Here is a 19512-nt window from a genome sequence, read left to right as displayed (position 1 = left end):
ATTTTTGACCATATCTTGAGTCACAGAAATAAAGTCCAGAAAAACATGTTCGGGATAAATCTGAAATATTTCACATGAACCAAAGCCTAGTTTTCTGATTTTTTTTCAGATCTTTCAAAAGGAATGTTTAGAAAAGGTCAGTTTTTAAACAAATCTTGCCATTAACAAACAAAAAAGAAATAAGATTGTCCTTTATAAAATGCTTGTATTAATGATTTAAAATGTTTCTTAAGCCTTCCCTTTTTTCTTCTTGAAATTGTTTGCTACATTCAAGTCCCTTCTACAAACTATTTAAGTCTTTACAAAACTAGATTTCTGAAACAAAAATATACCATTTGCTCAAAACATGAAATCCCAACACAGCTTTCATATGAACACCAACACTGCTTACAGTGAAATTTGGTTTTCCAGTCTGGGTAGGGCTGGCCTCCTTTCTGTCCAACAAATTAATCTGTTAACCCCTATCACAAACAAGAGGTAAGGACTGCACTGAGTTCAAAAATATTGTCCCTGAGAGTGAAATGAGAAAGGATTGGAATCAGTGTGTGCCCTCTCCTCCCCATTCACACAAATTCTTGCAGTCCCTACAATCAGGCTAGAAGGATACAGCAGTGGTGGGATTTCAGAACATTTCAGCTAATTCATGGCTTTAATTTACTGAAGGCTGACACTGTCACAGCTCCCCCAGAGAAGGAACACAGAAAAGCCAAGGAATGGGAGCACTCACTGGGGCATGTGACAGAGCCTTTAGAGAACGGTCAGGATATTTCATCTGCCTTGTCATGGCTTTTCTGGGCTGCCTTAGTGAAGAGCTTCCCAGACTAAGCAACACATCCCTTTTGGTGCCAGTGTAGGATTTTGCCTCTGAAAGGTGAGGCTGACAAATTGGAACTAATCTAAGACGGTGTGGTACAGTCATCTCGCCTGCAGGGACACATTTCAGCATTCAGCTGCAGAATGCCAGCTTAAGAACAAGCTCTCGATAAAGGAAAGTTCAGGCCAAGCCTGGGGATGCACGACTTTTAAATCAAGAACATTTTTTTTTCCTCCCCTTAGTCTACCCCTTCCTCCCTGGGGATGGCAATATGATAATGATGTACTGCAAACAGAGGGGAAAAAGTTGAGAAACCTCTCTTCACTGCACTAGTTTTCCTTTATTTCCTAAAGCTGTTTCACAGTTTAATCCATCAGAGAGGGTGAGATTAGTGTTATGGAGAAACTCACAAAAATTTTTATTTTTGTGCCACGTTCCTTTAAAGCTAAAGATCAGGTCATGCACTACCCCCAGCAAAAAGGGACTTTCTAATCAGGTGAGAGCTGAGGACAAGTTGCCAGCTAGAAATGAGGGAAAATTATGCTTAAGACTCTGTTTTAGCTGGGTCAAACAATGGCATCTTCCTGGGCAATTTAATTAACGAGCCCATGCAGCATAACATCATCTGTGCACTGTAACTGCAAAGGGAGTTACACTTGGAAGTGTGATGATACCAGGCTTTAAAGACTTCAAGAAAAGGAAGAAACCTGTCTCCCTGTTTTGGGAAAGACTCTACATCCTTGGCCACAGTGAACAGCAGGTACCTGTCATTATTCTGTATTTCAGGAGGAGCTGGGTATAATCATGCAGCAAGGAAAGGACTTGGAAGGTGTTTTTTCCACTGAAAAAAAGAGTTTAAAAAACAAAACAAAACACACAAAAACTTTTGTTCAAATTGTGTACAGACTTTCTAAACATTCTGAATTATAGGAGCTGCTTAATCTCTCCTGTACATCCCACAAGGCACCTTGTCTTTTCATTCCTAATTGTATAGGAATAAAAGGTCTTAAATCTTGCAAAAACTTGAATAAATCAGTAAAGTCTAGCACTGACATTCATTTCCATGACCATTTCTTTTAGAATCATCTGAATATACATGAAACATGCAAACAACTTTCCTTACAGGTGAGTCTGGACTTTATAGATGCAGTCCCAAACTCACTTGTTGCTGGTGGTGAAAATATCACCACATCCAAGTCAAACTCACAGCCCATTTGTCTGTTCTCTTGAGAATGTGCAACAGTTTGTGGAAAACAGGCAGTTCTTGGTGGCATCCTTGCAGATTTGGCTCAAACTCCTAAACCTCAGTTCACAACAAAGGAAAGAGAATTTTGGATGAGAGCACAGGACTCAGGCCCTCAGTCAGTCCTGCATCCCCAAAAATGGCAATGAAGAAAATCTCCCCAGCCAGCTGTTACCATATCACCCTGGCTTAGTGAGTGGTTCCTGGGGTGGTGCCAGGAGAACGAGTCCATCCCACCCCTTCTCCCAGAGCTGCTGACACTCTCAGCTCCTCATGGTGCCCACTGTGCCTGGGATTCCAGAGGACAGCCAAGTGCATCCAACAGTGCACTTTGCCAGTTGTGCAAGGCTGTGCTCTGGTGGGGTAAAAGAAAATCCCCTCCTCACACTGGCAGGAGATCAATTTACAAACTCAAGCATGAGGTTTAATTACCCATTTCATTATCTTAGCTTGCATACTCTGAATGTGAACCTTCAATGAACCAAAGAAATAGTCACCAGCTGCTGCTTTGAGAAAGAGGGAGATAAGAGGAAGAAGTTCAAATGCCTAAGACTGCTCTTGCTGCATGTGGCAACCTGTTTGCAAAAGCAGGGGGTTATCCCCAACCAATAGGTCTGTGTTAGACCCCACTATGTGGAAGACTTCTGAAAGTCCTATTTATGTGCTAATCAGAACAAAGACCAAAGGAGATGAAGCAGAGTTATCTAGCCAATCACTAAGAAGCCTCAGAGTTAAATTTTCAAACACAGGCAAGTGATCCTTAGAGATTTTTTTAGACATTCATCCAGTAAATTCAAGTAAATAAATTGTGATGTGCTTGTGGATTTTGTATGAGCAGGAAATAAAGTGTTTGCTGCAAATTATTCACTCAGCACTAGTTAACTTCAATGCTGGCACATTACTAAGCTTTTTAATATTCTTCTCAAGATAACAGGTAGCATTTTGCTTATTATCCTAATTTTTAAGTTATTAGTTACATTAGGCCATTTGTAAATACAGTGAAGAATTGCAAGAAAATCAAATGGTTTTTTTTTTTGGTTTTTTTTTTTTTTTTCAACTAGCTCATTAAAATTCTTTTTAGTTCAGGAGGGTTGAAAATCCTGCATATCATGGAAAGTTAAACCAAGAGTACACCATCAGGCTCAGCAATTCCAAATTAATTCACATGCCCTTTACCACTACCTGGGTTCCCAAAAGGCTTTTCAAATTCTAAGCCATATGAATGCCTATAAAAAGCTGCATGTCTCTCAAAAACTATAAATAACAGAGCAGGGGAAAAATCCTACAGGGCAAGTGAACTTAGGGGGAAAACAAAAGCTGCTTAATTGCAGCTGGAGTTTGCTTATATGCACAGCACCTAAAAGAAAGGAAAGTGATATAGTATCAGACTCTAGAGCCATTTTGGGGCTTTATTCCTGTATGGTGACACATTCTGATAAATTCCTGGTGCTGACGCCATCCCTGCAGCATCACTGGCTGATATGGGATTTGCCAAGAGCTGAGTGAGCATCACTGCAGCTGGAAGGACACAACCTGTTCTCAGAAGTTTCATTCACAACACCCAGAAACACTCAGAACACCCCACTGTTGAAATCACCTCCACTACTCCCTGCTGCTTCAGCTTAACAGTGAGCAAGGAAAAGGAGGGGTAAGGAGCACAGATCACAGGATCATAAATGCTGGAAAAGACATCTAAAACCACTGAGTCCAGCCATTAGCCCAGCATGTCCCTATGTACCACATCTACACATTTTTTTATCACTTCCAGGGACAGTGATCCCACCACTGCTTTGGGCAGCCTATTCCAATGCCTGATCACCCTTTCAGTAAAGATTTTTTTTCCTAATACTTAATCTAAAACTCCCCTGGCACAACTTGAGGCTGTTTCTTCAACAAAGAACTGTCAGCAGCCCCATTTTCTGTACCTTCCATCTTCCTCCTCAGTGGTCTCCTCAACCCATACAATAATCCAGCCTTATTTTGCTTAGCAATGCAATACCTAATTAGATCAAAGCTCAAGGTAGCCTGGCTACAAAGTGAATTGTGTTATTTAGTCTTGCACTGTAAGCAAAACCACATGCAGTATATTTCATTTCTCAGGGGCTTCTCCAGAGAACTGTGTGGTACATGTAATTGCCCCCACAAACAAATCATCAGCTAATCAACTGCTTTTCATTATCACCTCCAGCAGCACATTTATTTTGTAAATAAATGCATTAAGAGCAAACAATTTTAGGGAAAACAAAAGATTATCTGAATACGATCTCAACAGAGGAGGTGGCAAAGTAGTAATTCAAATACTAAAATGGAGCAAAATTAGCATAGGCTGGAATGATTATTCCATTCCATGTATGCCTATCTATTACAGTACAATAACAGAGTGAAATCTGTGACTGTAATGGATGATCTGGGTAGTTTAAGGGAGCTGTGATTGACTGACACATTTACATAGAGGCTGACGAGCAGCATAATGAGTGCATTTATAAAACACTGCAAAGGTCTAACTCTAAGCTGACATTAATTCCCATACCTAGAAAAGGCCTGCTGGAGGTAGAACAGATACCCTGCTGTTTTGGAGAGTTGCTCTCTACCTCCTGAAGCAAAACAGATCCCTATTTGCCCCTTTCCTAGGTGGGAATTTCAGGAAGCACATGGCCACGTGAGAATCTCCACTTTAAGATGAATTAATTGAAACAAGCCATATAAAATTCAATGACAAAATAGTGCCAGGTGTAAAAGGCAAATATAACAATACATGGGTTCATTCCCCATACCATACCTGTAATTTCCTAGGTAAACTCCATCAGGATTGAGCATGGGAGCAATCTTGAAAACCAGGTGGTCTCTCAGTACTTTTGCAATTGGATGGTGGCTCACAAGGAAATCAATTATACCTGAGGAAAAAACAATTAAAAAGGAGTTTGAAGAGGAATATCGATGACATCAGTGATTTCCAGATATCTACTTGAAATTTCACATATAAAAGATTAGAATGATGTTTCCTCCTGGTTCCTGGCACTGCTCCTGCTTCCAATAGAACAAACCACTTGCAATCACATAGCACCTGCCACCTGCTTAAAACTCCAGGAACTTTAAGGAGAAAAACCTGAATCTGTCCTCATAATTCAAGTACACCACGGCTGCATTACCAGACGCTTTGAGTTTCCACAGAGGGAGAAGTTACTCACCAGCTAAGCCACCATAACAAAACCCTTCTGCTCCCAAAGGAGAAATGAAGATACCCCTCACACCCAGCCTGCACAGGGCTCACACTGCAGCTCACCTTGTGAGTGGAAATTTGTCTCAAATTAATCTCAAATTCATTTCAGCATACACCCGGACCTAGCCATGACATATGAACACAGATTTCAAATCATCTGCATGTATGAAGAGTTGCAAAATGCCTCCCAAAAATTGGGAGAGTTGCATAATATGTGCACTGGGCACAGGAATATTGTGCTACTGGTGGACTGGAATTTATGAGGTCATATTCTTCACTTCTTTTACACTCATAAAAGCCAGGAGTAACTCCACCTCATCAGGTCTTATAGTGTGGAACCCAGGAAAGTGACAGGGAAGCAGATCCTAAATGCTCTTCCTTTGGGCACATCACAGCACCAGAGCCTGAACATTGCCTGAGCCAGGGCTGGTGCTGGGGCAGGAGGCAGGAATCTGGCAGTTAAATTCACTGCTCATCCCTCCACTGAGTTGGTACTGACAGAAATAGCTTCCAGGGAATTAATGTTGAGATAAATTGAGTTCCTGTGTAATCTCGGGACACCCACAGATAGGTCATGACAATTTGCTATTTATTGTAAGGTCCATCCTGTGCAGCAGGAACCATTTACTGAATTTCCCCAGAATAAATCAATCACTACGGTCTAGTAACAGGATAAAATTAAGCAGAGAAAAATTAAGGCTGCTCATCAGTAAAATTTCAGTAATGGTGAGCTCTATTAGAGTGTGGAATTGTCTTTCCAGGGTAAGAGTGGAATCCCATCATCAGAAACATTTAACACTGGACAGGGTAAAGCCTCAGGGAATAGCTATAACAAGCAATCATTCAGCATACAAGGGATGGCCTGGGCTATCTAGCTATCAAAAAATCAGACCTGATTTTTTGTGATTCAATCAAAGTATTAAAAAGAGCCCCTAAACCCCATTCATGACAGGTTAAACGCAGTTGTTTACAACTTGGCTGAAACATGCATTAAAGATGATACCAAAATCTCACATTCTGCATGACTCCTTCATTTAGCTAATTTCTTACAGCCCACTTTGTATTTCAAATACCAGAAAGTCTGAACCTAGACTGCTGTTGGAATTAATTCAAATTTTCGGGGGCACATGGAGAAAAACGAGGCTTCTGAAATGTCTGAGATGATCAAGGTATAGTTGATTCTAAATATCAGCAACTTTTTCATGTCTCAGTGACTAATCCTGAAGAGGAGAGAGGAACTTTCTGTAACCAGATCTTCCACTCGAGAAGAAACTAAACCTGAACTTCTGAGGCAAATTAGCATATACATAATTATATTGCTCAGGAAATGTTCCTGCAATTACCTCCTCTCGATGAAGGAAACCGAACATCGATCTGCTTTTTGGCTGGTGTTGTGACTTTTGTTCATTATCCAACAGCAAGAACACAGAGGAACGATGGGGACACAGTTGGATCCTGAATAACCAGATTTCCTAACTGTATGCAAACACAAAAACCTTAGCTATGTTAAACTGCTGCTCTGACTGTTTCCTGGCAGTGTCTGAAACATAATCCACAGTACTCACACCTGGAGGGCTCAAAATCACTTAAAGGAAACAACCCCTCAGTCCTTGGTTTCTCAAGACCCTGTGCTGGTTTTAGTCTTAAAGAGCTTGCAACTTGACTCAACCAAACTCAAACATCACATCAGTTCCTGTTTTCTAAAACACTTGGATGAGTTAACTATTCAGAAATCTGTGTGTCCAGAACAAGTTTTTTCCCAGGTTAGATAAGACCCTTCAAATGGAAATAAAACCAACACAAATATTGCATCGTGTGCATTGTGGATCATTGCTTCAGCAAAGGCCTTGGCAGCACACCAGGCAGGCACATGCCACAGCTCCCCAGGCAGCAGGGAGGACTGGGAATACCTCAGGGCTAACAGGACTGCTTTTCTTGCAGGAGGTGACACAAGAGCCCAAACTCTCAGGGCTTTGCTGAAGCTGTCACGGTGCCAGTGGAGAGGCTTGTCCAGGTTCTGCTCATTTCCCCCTGGTACTGACAGCCTCACTCACAGAGGTTGGCAGGAGCATCTTGGCAACTGGAAGCTGCAGTTCTCAGCAGGCAATTGCTATTCCCTGAGAAAGAACATGCAATGATGTGGAAGGCTGCACATAAACATGCAATAGGTGAGGGTTTGACATGCCTGATTCACTGCTGCACCCAACTAAAGGACCCGATCTTGGGCACCAAGAGCTTGGTGTCAAACATGACCCAGCACCTCCCCAGGCACCCCAATCTGCTTGGGCTGCTGAAGTTACCATCAAGTTACCCATGAAAAGGAGATTTACTTGATTTTCATACTTAGACAGTCAGTTTAGACTGAAAAAGCCTTACCCTATTGTACAAATACCAAAGAAGTGTTAAGAATAACTCTCAGAATTCTAACCTGGAAGTAGAGGCAGTTCTAAGGAGCATGAGAAAACCAAGAGAGAAAAGCATACATTTACATATACAAACCTCACCCTGAAATTATTGTAAGTATCCAAATAATCAATATAACTAGGAAATAGCTTTGTCTTTCAGAGGAACCGAATAGTTCTGGACTGTCTGAAGTAGTCCAGATCAATAATGTTTAAAATAAAAAGATAGATATTAGAGTATTAAACAAAAAATACCGTTGCTGAGAACTTGATCCTCCTTTTAATAAATCAATACAAACTAAATTTTACAGCTCCTGTAATCAGCAAGAGACATATCAGTGTATCTCATTAGGCTGGGGTTAAGAATTTGGCAGCAACCAAAGCCCATTTAATATCATTTACTTCAAGGCAGACATGGCAATACAACAGATGCCCTAATTTATTTGTTGATCTTTGTATTAAAATAACAGTTTGCTGGTAAACAGGAAGGGTAATGATGCCAGTCACCCTTGTTAGTGGCTAATAATTGCTTAAATTGTCCACTAATTGACCTGTGGTACTGTTGAGGCACTGGATCGTGTTGCAGGGCATGAAGTAAACAAGGCCACTGTAATGTTACTTTAGAGAATGACTTCTGGAAATAGAACTACTTATTGCCATAAATTTTCTTTTCACAGATGAGCAGATTAATTGGTCTGCCAATTAGACTGCTATTAAAGAAAAAAAAAAGGCTGCCCACAGATTGGTTGGATCTTCGAACTGTAGCCCCAGTTTGGGTCAAAGGAAATAATCCAATCTGAACCAGTCACATCAGCTATGAAAAATAAGACAAGCATTATTTAAAAACACAAACCTCTGTGTCTGGAGATCAAGGAAAATAGCCAAATAACGAAGTATTATCTCTTCAAGAGACTTCAAAATGAAATAGAGAATGTGATGGAATGGGCCTACCGAGACACATTACAGTGTGGAAAAGTTCTCCAATTAGAAGAAGCAAAACAATATGGATTATTTTCCTCTCAAGCTTACTGGAAAGCAATTAAAATCTTTATATTTCAAATAATAACATGCAATTATAGATGCTGCCTGGAACCAGAACAGCTCAGAAGTCAGCATTCAGCCATGACACAAGAAGAGGCTTATTCATAGTCCACTAAAAATCCACCAAAGTCTTTACATTAACTTCAATGAGCTTTTCGTAGTTGCAAGCAAAAGGGAAGAAAGAATTGAAAACCAAGAAAAGGGAAAACAATACTCACAACTGCAAGTATTAGAGACACAGCCAGCCACATTGACACTTAAAAATGTCAGACTGTTAAAAAACTAATTTCTTGGTAAACCCAGCTTCACTGAAACTGCACTAAATCTGAACCAAAGCCCTTCTACTCTGAGTCACTTCCTTGTCATTATTTTTTCTCAAGGCTGAATGCTCTTTTTCAAATTTCTCCTGCCTTCTGTAACTCAGCAACTCTCATCTGCTTCAGTGTTAGGTCCTGTGGTATCTCTCTGCCCAGCCCAAATTATCTGCTAGTTCTTTTTAAGCGAGATAATCATTCACTCCTTCATAACGTGTCATTTCCACTGTTCTGTCAAGACATTTCCTCAACCAACCTCCTTAAACTCTGTTTAAACTTCCTGCTGGCTCTACCATGACCTCTCCACATTTGCTCCTTCCAAAGAAAAGCCAGCCTTATCCCCTGCTTTTTCCATTACTCCATCCTTTCACCCTCATTCTGACAATATATTTAATTGTGCAACTATATAATACATTTGCCCTGCTCCTATTAGTGAAAATCTAATCTGCACAGATCCTAATGCAATATGGCAACTGCTAATGCAAACATACCCTGCACTGTATCTAGTATATGCCAAGAAAGAAGTAATTTATGTTTTCAAACCCATTTCCTAATGCTGAGTAGCTGCTGGTATCCTTCAGTCAGCTCACCACAGCCTGCAGGCTAAAGAGAATGTGACAATTGGGCTCTAACAGCCATAGGATCTATTCACTGGAAAAGAAATGTAAAGGAGTCCCAAATGCATATGCTCACATGAAACTATTTAAATGTACTGTTAAAGGAGACTGCATCCAATGTGAATGACATTATAGTTATGTTTCATTGGAGAGTAAGAAAGCAAAAAAATGGGGTTAGGTTTTTTGGAGTGGTTTTTTTAATGTGATAGTGAAAAAAAAACCCAGGTGATAATGGTCAAGCAGTTATAATATCCTGTCTCCAAGTACAATACACAGAATAAATGACAGCAAGCCACCACTGTGCCACCATTTGCCTGAGAATTGTTTCTCCTTCAGCAACAGAGCCCTCGTCTGTTCAGCCTGTGCCCTGTCTCATGGCACTGCAGGAAAAAACCCATCAACCAAAACAAAAAAACAAAACATGAAAAAGACAGATGGACGCTCTTCTCCACCCCAGCATGGTGGGAAAGGTGTCACAGTCCCACTGACCCTGCCCAGCACAGGCCACAGCAATGCTGTGCCAGAGCGGGCTCCAGAGAACACACAGCTGCTCCTTCAGAGCAGCCCCCAGCAGAGCTCAACAGGCAGAAATGGTCCAAAAATGCCTTGTTCTGAAAGGCCTCAATATTCAGCACAACACAAGAACAAAAATAAAAGCATGTGAAGGGTGATAAACGAGCAGAGCTGACTCATAGAGAGGTTACTGACATGATCTAACATCATGCTGTCACCAAAATTATGCCTACAAAAGATCATCACAGAGGGGTCCATATGCACAAGATCATCACAGATGCTGAATCTGCCCCTCCTTACAGTTCTGCTCCTCCTCCTAATGTGGAAAAACAGATTGAGAAACTCCAACGTGTTTTGTTTGTAGTATTGCACCCTTTTTAGAAACATGTTTCTTGGGCAGGGGAAGGAAAGAAGAAGGGTGATGCTAACATCAATCCAGAAAGAATCTATAGATTTTGAATGCTTTATTAATAGGTTGTTTTATCTTTCCAAAGATCCCTTTGGAATCCATGGCAAAACCAAGGTTTATTTCATCAAAATTATAAAAGTTAATACTGCTGGTGAAGAAGCACTGCAAAACTAAAACAGCCACCTGTTTTTATGGTGTTAGATGAAGGGAAATATGATGTCTGAATTATATCACCAGTTTCCACATGCCCAAACTGGTGTACATCTGCATGCATATGCCTCTCTTAGTAGTTTCTGCAATTGATACTGGGAAGATCCAGAACAGTGTCTGTTTTCCCTGAGCCCCCTCTCTGGACATCCTCAGCACACCCAGCAAGGCAAGTGAGGGAAAGAGGGATGCAGCACTTTGTGCAAAACCTGAGTGAGTGTCCCTCAGACCCCACTTTTCAGGTCAGACTCTTCTGCTTTCTCTGCTGATGTTCAGACTTCATTTAGACTTCCCCCAGGAAAGGCTCAGAGGGGACCTGCACAGGCCTGCGGGTGGCACACAATGAGAAACAATCAGGGTTTTTGAAAATGCAGAGAAGTGAACAATTTTCCCCAGTGGCTCCTGTGGACAGGAAGGTCTCAAGGGAGACAACAACTAAACAACAATTGCCCATGGCAAAACACATCAGAGCCAACCAAGGCAGATGAGACAGCTCTAGGAAGGACATCCCGGGTTAGATTATTTCTAAAGGGTACAGAAAGAAAAAGACTCATTGATTCTCTTGGAGTATCAAACCTTTTGATCACACAGCAATTCTTCCCCAGATAGACAGGTAAATATTTCAGTGCTAAGTAAGATCTTGTTGCAACCATAATTGCTATTGTAAAAAAGCCCCTAAAAACCAAACCAACAGTTAGTACCTGGTGAAGTGTGCACAGAGCCCCACTTCACTTATTTTTAAGTAAGTTTTAATCAACCTGAGACAGAAAAGTTGCACACCTAACCAAGGATCCAGCTGCAATAAGCAGATTGATTAGAAACACAACAAGCTATATTCCGGCATGTTTGTTCTTTTATTTACCGTTTAGTCTCTCATCTATTCTCTGCTGTAACTCTTGGTCTCTTCAAAACACAGGATTAAAAGCAAAGGAAATCTCAAATAATGGGATAAAATGAATGTGCAGGAAATGAATGGGTGAATTAGATTACAGCAGATGAAACACTGAGGTCTGAAATGCAAAATGCAGGGAGTTTATTTAATTTGTTACTCTTTTAAAATGAAAATATGCTCACTGACTTGAATTAGTAATTTTCCTGTTCTAAGATATGTTAGGCCATTACAGCTAGGCCTGTTTCCAGAGCAGTGAAATAAATGGAAAACAGCCAGTCTCCCAGGGAACTCAATCCTCACTGCATTTTGCCAACCTAGTGGAACAGAGCTAATGTCAGCTCCAGAGAAAACCACGCTTCTGCTGAAGGGGCTGCCTGCAAAGGAATTGAGAATGACTGGCAACAAATACTTCAAATGGCAGAGCAAAGCACTGTGGATTTTTTCTAATTTTAATGTGCATGGTAAGCACATACAGTAATTGATTTAAAGAAGATTTTAAAAATCCATCATTCCCGACCATTCCTTCCCTCCCTCCCTCCTCCAGTTAGCCCAGGGTTTCACAAATAATTAATCTGGAATCTGAAGTGGCTGGAACACAGATCCATGGGAAGCAATGGGAACAGCAGTCTGGAACCTCCCAGCTGGGTTCTGTCAGTATGAGAGAGAAAATGCTCTGTCAGTTGCTGACCCAAGTCAGGGCACTCCAGCACCTCCACCCTTCCAGGTTTCCCAGATATCTTCTTTTGCATGTAATGATCTAACTGAGGGGACTGAAGTCTCTGGTGGAGGACCACAGGTGTGTGACAGCCCTCTCCAAACACATCAGCAGATCACAGGGTGTGGGGACAGTGAGTGCCTGTTGTGCTGCTGCATCCCAGCTCTATGACAAAATGACTCTGACCATTCTGGTGCCCAAACATTTCAACTGCTTTCCAGAATTATGCAGGTATAAAAATCCTATTCACATCACTGTAAGGATACAGGAGACATTTCTGCCATCACAGCCTCAAATGACATTTGGCATCTACTGGGATTGCAACTTCAATGAAGATTTGGGAAAGCATTCAGGGACTCCTGGGTAAGGAAATGGACCATACAATTCCATGAGGTAGACCTTGTTTCCCATTTTAATGTGTCTGCTGATTGGACATATTATTATGTCCAATATTTATCCACATAGAGGAGGCACATTTACACCTCTGCCTTTCATGTGCACTATCCTACTATTTTTGAGAGACTTCTACATTTAGACCATGCAAACAAGGCCTCAGAACACTAAAGAGTTCCAGTCCTGACACTCCAGATGCATTTCAAACAGGGAGAATACACAGTGAAATGAATGTGACTGGAATAGTCAGTCACAAATCAGCAGTCTAGAAGTACAATCGGTTCAGTGTAGAAAGTTGCTAAGTGATGAGTGTTTGGGATTTCCTATGTATTTTTATGAGCTGTTGCTCCTTCCTCATAAAAAGATTCACATCTGCTTTGAAGGATATGTGGCTGCTGGTGCTTGGCTGGAGCACAACATCCCAATTCAGTGCTGAAAAGATATAGATATACATTGCCAGTAAAACATAATTAAAGTTGGCATTCCTAGTGACTGGGATGTGGGATCAGGAGCCAGAATGCCAGATCTCAGTCTCTAGCACTGCTGATTTTTGGCAAGTTGCTACAAGAGTCTGCTATCTTAGTGTGTTCAACTTGAGGTAGCAATGGCCAGATTTGCAGGGCAGCAAAACTGGCATCTCTGGGGCCAAAAGCAGCAGATGGATTTTCTAAACAAACTCATGAAAGCTCATTGGAGCTGACTGTAGTTGGAAACATGGCAAGTGGCCACAAAAGGCTAGGTTTGAGTAAAATTCTGAAATTTTTCTGCTCTTACTCAGCTGTCACTAGTGAGAACTGAGCCACTGACAGTCCATTCCCAGCCCACTCTTCACTAAAGATAAGCACTTTTTGAAAATCAGCCCTGTAGAGGTCAGGATGGAAAGAGACAACCAGAGCTGCTGGTCAGTTCAAAATTGCAGCCCTGAGTACTCTCACTTGTGCTCTTTTCTTTTCTTTTCTTCCCAACAAGTAAGCACAAAAAGGAGCACACAAAGTGTTCCACAAACTATAACTGGTTCTCAGAACCTCACAGGATTACCTGGAGAGGGTAAAATGTGGCATTATGTTTGGCTGTTAAAATTGTCAGTCAAAAAAAAAAAGTAAAGACAAGCATTTGTGAGGACAAATCTAATTCCTACTTTAAAATTCGCTAGATACTTTATACTACCCAAAGTTTGATCCTGTCTGAAAAGCCAAAAAAAAAAAAAAACCAAAATATTACTAAACAGATTTGAGTAGATGATGAGACCACATAAATGACCTTGCTACAAAAGATGCCCTAGGTCACATAATTCTGTAATTATTAGGTCATACATTCATATAATCTGGTTTTGATAAAACTGTCTTCTAATATGTCTTAAGACTAGGTCTGATGCTTTGGCAGCTGGAAACCGCCAAGGAACCAAACACTTTGACCCTTTCTCTTATTTGTTGGATGCAACAATATGTGGCCTCTGGACTCATTTTGATGCCATTGAATTGGATTTTGTCTCTTTTCAGACTTTAAGAAAAGACATAAAACAAGGAATAGACCCACGAGATTGAAGCTTGGTGTTTGTGGCAGCAGCAGGCTGCTTGAACACTTGATCAGGGTGTTGGTGGCACCATCTCCCTTGTTCCAGTGCAGCTCTGAGTGCAGGGCACTCCTGCTCTCTGCAGCAGCACCACGAGCCCAGGTGGAACACCGGGTTAAACCCTCCCACTATTTCATGGTATCTCCCTTTTCTCTTCCTTGCAGCAATGGGTACCCACAAACTTCAAAGGAAAGACTAATTTAGAAGAGCAGAATGAGGCCAGGTCAGAATTTGTCTGGTAAAAAGTGCAAACCTGCACAGAGGGAAGCAGACTGTCTGCCCTGCACAGTGATGAACCCTTATCTCAGTCCCTTAATTACCCTGATGGCTGATGTTTCTTGCTTAACCACAAACTAATCTCCCCAGGCCCAGGGCCAGTTTTGCAGTTCTCCAGTAGAACTGATGCAACAGCAAAAACCTGTGGAATTGACTTGAAAGAACCTGTCAGGCTGACAAAGAGAGGAGGTATTGGCAGGAGCACACAGCTCCTGCTTCAGGATTGCCTGAAGGGTTCCTAAATTCGGTGCACAGCACAGACTGAGTGGGTGGCTTCGTTGGCTGGCTTTCCTTTCTTTAATTTTCTTAATATGCTGTAAGGAGCTAGGAGTTCTCTTCGCATCAAAATGAGCCTACTAATACCCCCTGGATAATGCCTCTTTTCCTCCTGGGGAAAAACAAAAGGGTTCCTGGAGAAACACTGCAAGGATCAGATGATCTTGTTTCATTAATGAATTACTTGGGATTTATCAGAATAGTTCTCAAGACGTTACCTCAGAATATGATGTGCTTGGTCATTATTATTCAAAGTATGTCCTTCCCATGAGTGTAAGTTCCCCAGTCAGCTCAAAAAATATTCATATGACCCTCAATTTTTACAGAATTCACCAATGTTAAATACAGCTAGAGTTGAACAGAAATATGCAGAAGATTCCACCTTCCTTGATGTGCAAGACAAGAGACAAACCAGAAGAGAGGCTTGATTGCAAAGAGGAGGAAAAAATAAACATAAGGAGAGTAAAATCCAGAATGCATGAACCAGAGTCAAGCAGGCATGTACCCTGGCAGAATTAACTCAGGCAGCACTGCAGTGTTTCCTGCTATCCTTATCAACTCAGAAAACACCAGACTTTTCACCATGGCCCTGAAGGGGGGTTACAGCTGTCCACCAACAGCTCACACAGCACCAGCAAGGAGGTAAAAAAAGCAGAAACAGAAAATCACTTCATTCTCCGGTTTGCTATTTAGAGCTGTAAGGGTCGTGCAGGGGAAATAGAGAAACTGCATCATTATTAGAGTGTTGCTGCTTTACCCAGGAGCAGGCTGAGCTCCCTAGAGCCTGGGAGATGGCTGCTTTCTTCCCCATCATGACAACTGCAGACGTGGAGGTCAGAAATCTTTCCAGACCCAGCAAGAAGACTGCACCACAAGTGTAAATTTTCTAAGGTTACCTGCACTGGGGAAAAGATTCCCAGTAGAGCTATAAAAGTGATAAAAATAAACTTTGATGGACACAAGGAGGACTAAGCAGACTTAGTTCTTCTACTTGGGAAACCACTAAAAGTTGCAAGGAATAGCCAAAGAGGATGAACCTTGTCCTTTCAAGCCTTTTGTTGAATTGTCTCCCCAGACTCAGAGCGCTTCCCATACAACCAGAGTTACCTTTTCAGAACCTGGCAGCAGCTGCCTTTCTTTGGGAATCAGGAACCTTTGGGATTTCAGTGTGCTTGGTTGAACAAAGGTGGGCACTGGGAGCAGAAGCTCAATTAGTTTTACCCAGTTTTTCCCCTGGGTCTGTCACAGAGTGCTGCTCTGCAGGCCCAGTGAACAAAGCAGCACCACACTGAGCTCTTAGAGAATTAATTGTGGCCACAACAAGAACTGCAGAAACCTGAAGATGGATAGATTATCCCAAGCAAAGAATGTGCTGTAAGCTGAGAAGGCAAAAGGTGGATTTCTCTGGAGGCAGACAGAGAATACATTTACATATGAAAATCTAATATACAGTGAAAAAGGGAAAGGGCATTACATAAATAATGAGAGGGAAGAAATGAAAAATATGTATTTTTAAACACATTCTAAAAATGCTTTCCAGCATCTGCAAGCATGCTGCTCGGCCAAGCAAAGACCCAAAGGCAGCAGGCTTGAGTCAGGCAGGCACACACACAGACCAGAGGGGCCCTGCAGAACATCACTCATTCACACCTATCCTTTCCAGTTCCCACCACCTGCTGGGTTTTAGGAAAGTGTATTAAGGGCATCTCTTTTTAATTTGCCTTTTTCTTCAACAACCTATAGACATTTGCTACTGGCCACATCACAAGTGAGCTCCTCAGCTAGACAGTCTCCTGGTGCTGTCACTGCTGGGATCAAAGTGGAACCCATATTGCTGGGAAGGAGCAAGAGCACACTGGGTACCCTCATGGGTGATGTGGTGCCCTAATGCTCTGGATCCCAAGAGGACACAGGTAAAGGATTCAGAAGAAAATTGGAATGTGGGAAAGGAACTGTTTCTTGTGCTTCAGCTCAGAATCTGCTCAACTAAAGAGAAGAGCTGAGCTGTTCCCTTCTCAGGACTGAGCCCCAGCTGTTCACTTGAAACCAGGGTCCTCATAAAACAGGAAAGCTGGACAGCACAGAACGCACGTCAAACCAATATGGTTAATGCAACGTTCTCTGTTTCTTAGAGAGAAGATGGCAGTTTATATACACCTCCATATAGTTTACAAAGTCACCCTCATTGGCAAGCTAACATTGTTTGTCTTTGTCTTAAGGTGGTCAGGCTTTTCACACTGCAGCTCTACCCTAATTCACACTCAGATAGCTCATTGCTTTGTAGTCACCTTAACATAATTTCTAACTGTGCCACGACTAAATTCTTACTGCGCCAAAGGCTTGGAAGGCCTCACAAGATCCAGATCTGAGGCCTAGACTGGAGTAGCTCAAATCTCATTCCAAACATAAATCATGCCCTCTCTTTCTCAGAAATGCTGCAACATTCACTTCTGCTGGAGATGTGGCTTTGCCCTTCATAAGTGGCACACCCACACACTCCCCAGGTGCAAACAAAGGCAGCTGGCACTTGGCCTGGCAGGAGCCTGCGCAGCCATTTCCCTCATTTCCCTGTGGGGCGAACGATGAGATCGCTTTGCAGCTCCTCGTACACGAGAACTTGCACTGAGCCAGCTGTAATGGCACCTTTTGGCTGCTTCATTGATTTCCACTTTACTGGGTTTGCAGGTTATACTGCTCCACTTTTATAGGATTTTCCTGTCCTTCTGTTCAGACCGACTGCAAAGGCACGAGGCACTTTGTTCTCTCCCCGGTGGGGCAAAGGCACCTGCGAGGCTCCAGTGGCAAAGCAGGGCACAAAGTCTCCAGGCACCAGCAAAGCAGCAGCTCTAAAACAGCATATAGAAATCTAACCATCAAATTCCAGAATCAGAGAGAGAGAATCCTGCTAATGAAGAGCTGTTTTAGACTCTCCTGTGGTTTCCTTCTGGGCATGAGAAAGGCAAGAGTGGCATCAGCTTCCTCAGAGGTGGTCACCTGTGCCCTGAAGCCGGTGGGAGCTTCGTGCCTGCTCTGGGTTTGCCCCTCAAAGACATCCACAAGTACCACATAAGCAAAACCCAGAATAAAGTAGATCTGTGTCCATCTCCTCCCTAACAGATGGTATCAAGGTGGTAGAGGCTGAGCTGTTCTAATCAGTGTCAAAGGACAGTTAAAACTGAAATAAAACATGCAAGTCCACTTGCACAGCGAAGTCTGTAGCTTCAGTTTTGTCAGGCAAATAAAGCAGGAATTGTATTTCTGGGGAAAACAAAAAAAAAAAGATAAAAATGGAGTGATTTATTAAACAAAAACCTAATCCTCAGGGAAGATCTGATGGCTAAGAAAATGCTGGCTGCATCTGAAATTCCTCCCCTTGACTCAGAGATGAAAGTTGTGTATCTGCAAGTTGCTTTCAGTGGTACTGGAGGGGACTTGTTGGATAGCTGCTTGCGCTACGCTCCAGCAGGAAAAAGCTTTTTTCCCTGTGGTTTATTTTTTTGTCTTATAGAAGAATAAAATAAAAAAAATGACCATGTCTCTACATGAAGAAAGAAATTGCAAAAGCTCTGCTCTGCCCCTCGTCACTGGAGATGGATCTGTTCTTTTATTTACGCTGCATGACATCCAGGCAAGAAGAAGCTCCACAGAAATAAATTAGGGTCACTGTCTGTCAGTGCAGATGTGCTCCTGGCTGTTAAGCAACAGAATATGGCATAAGCCCCTACCTCCACTCCAGAGAAAATTTTGCTGTGAAAATGAAGATGCATTGGAGATCTTAAAGGTGATGGCAATTACTACTGGAAAGGGAATAATCAGCAACATTTTCTCACATGAGTAGGACCACCACAAGCATCTCTCCTTGTGAAGAAGTGAAATTCTCCAGGAGGTTACAAAAGTACATGTTTCCATCTGAGGAGCATGGGTGAGGCAAGTCAGAAGGATATAAATTTCAGGAGGCCTCCATGGATTATGGGGGTTTGTCATTGCAGTTTTAGGAAGAAGCAGCTAAAAAACCTCACTATTTCCTAAAGAATTCTGTTTGGAGACACTCTTACTGCAAAATCAACTTTGAAGCATATTAAACGAAGAAGGCATAAGATGCTCTCATTCCAGAATAAGAATTCCTGTGGAAATGTTCTAATGCACTCTACATTCACAGTCTGCCTCAGATGCAAATGAAATCTCAAGTGCCAGCAAGCTCCAGACAGAAGCTCTCCCCAAGCACTTTGCAATGATGGGTTTAAACTCTGGCAGCACTGTGACCACACCAGCTGATGTCAAGGTGCTGTTTCCCTCATATCCTTGGCCATTAGGAACATTGCCAGGAGGAAAAATCAGAGCTCATGTGTAACCAGGACTCTCTGACTTTCTACCTCAATCAGTCAGATTGAATTTTAAGATCTTAAAGGTAAACTTAACTTTAATAAACAACACCTTTTGCTGCATGAAGGAGCCAGACTTCAGAAGGGAGAGGTGCCACAGAACATGCTGGGCAAACAGATCTCGGTGATCTGCTGTCCCCAGGGCAGGCAACCCTCCAGCAGGAAATTAGGGGTGCATTCCAATAGGTTTCCAGCTCTGTTCCCTGCTTCTCCCAAGGAATGGGA

At 42.1% G+C, this 19512-nt stretch overlaps 1 protein-coding gene across 3 annotated transcripts in view; it reads right to left on the bottom strand.

The window, feature by feature from the left end:
• Positions 1–19512, bottom strand: part of BEND5 (BEN domain containing 5) — an 879444-nt gene that overhangs the window by 175259 nt on the left and 684673 nt on the right. For all 3 annotated transcript variants that reach the window (XM_085585667.1, XM_085585666.1, XM_021529103.4), the window contains one exon: positions 4837–4951. In XM_085585667.1, coding sequence (XP_085441793.1) covers positions 4837–4951 — 115 coding nt within the window. The remainder of the gene's footprint in view (positions 1–4836; positions 4952–19512) is intronic.

The sequence above is a fragment of the Lonchura striata genome, chromosome 8 (assembly GCF_050655825.1).
Source record: "Lonchura striata isolate lonStrDom1 chromosome 8, ASM5065582v1, whole genome shotgun sequence".
In the NCBI taxonomy this organism is placed as follows: domain Eukaryota; kingdom Metazoa; phylum Chordata; class Aves; order Passeriformes; family Estrildidae; genus Lonchura; species Lonchura striata.
Note: the sequence above shows the minus strand (reverse complement) of the source record. Positions and strands in the feature narration are given on the sequence as shown.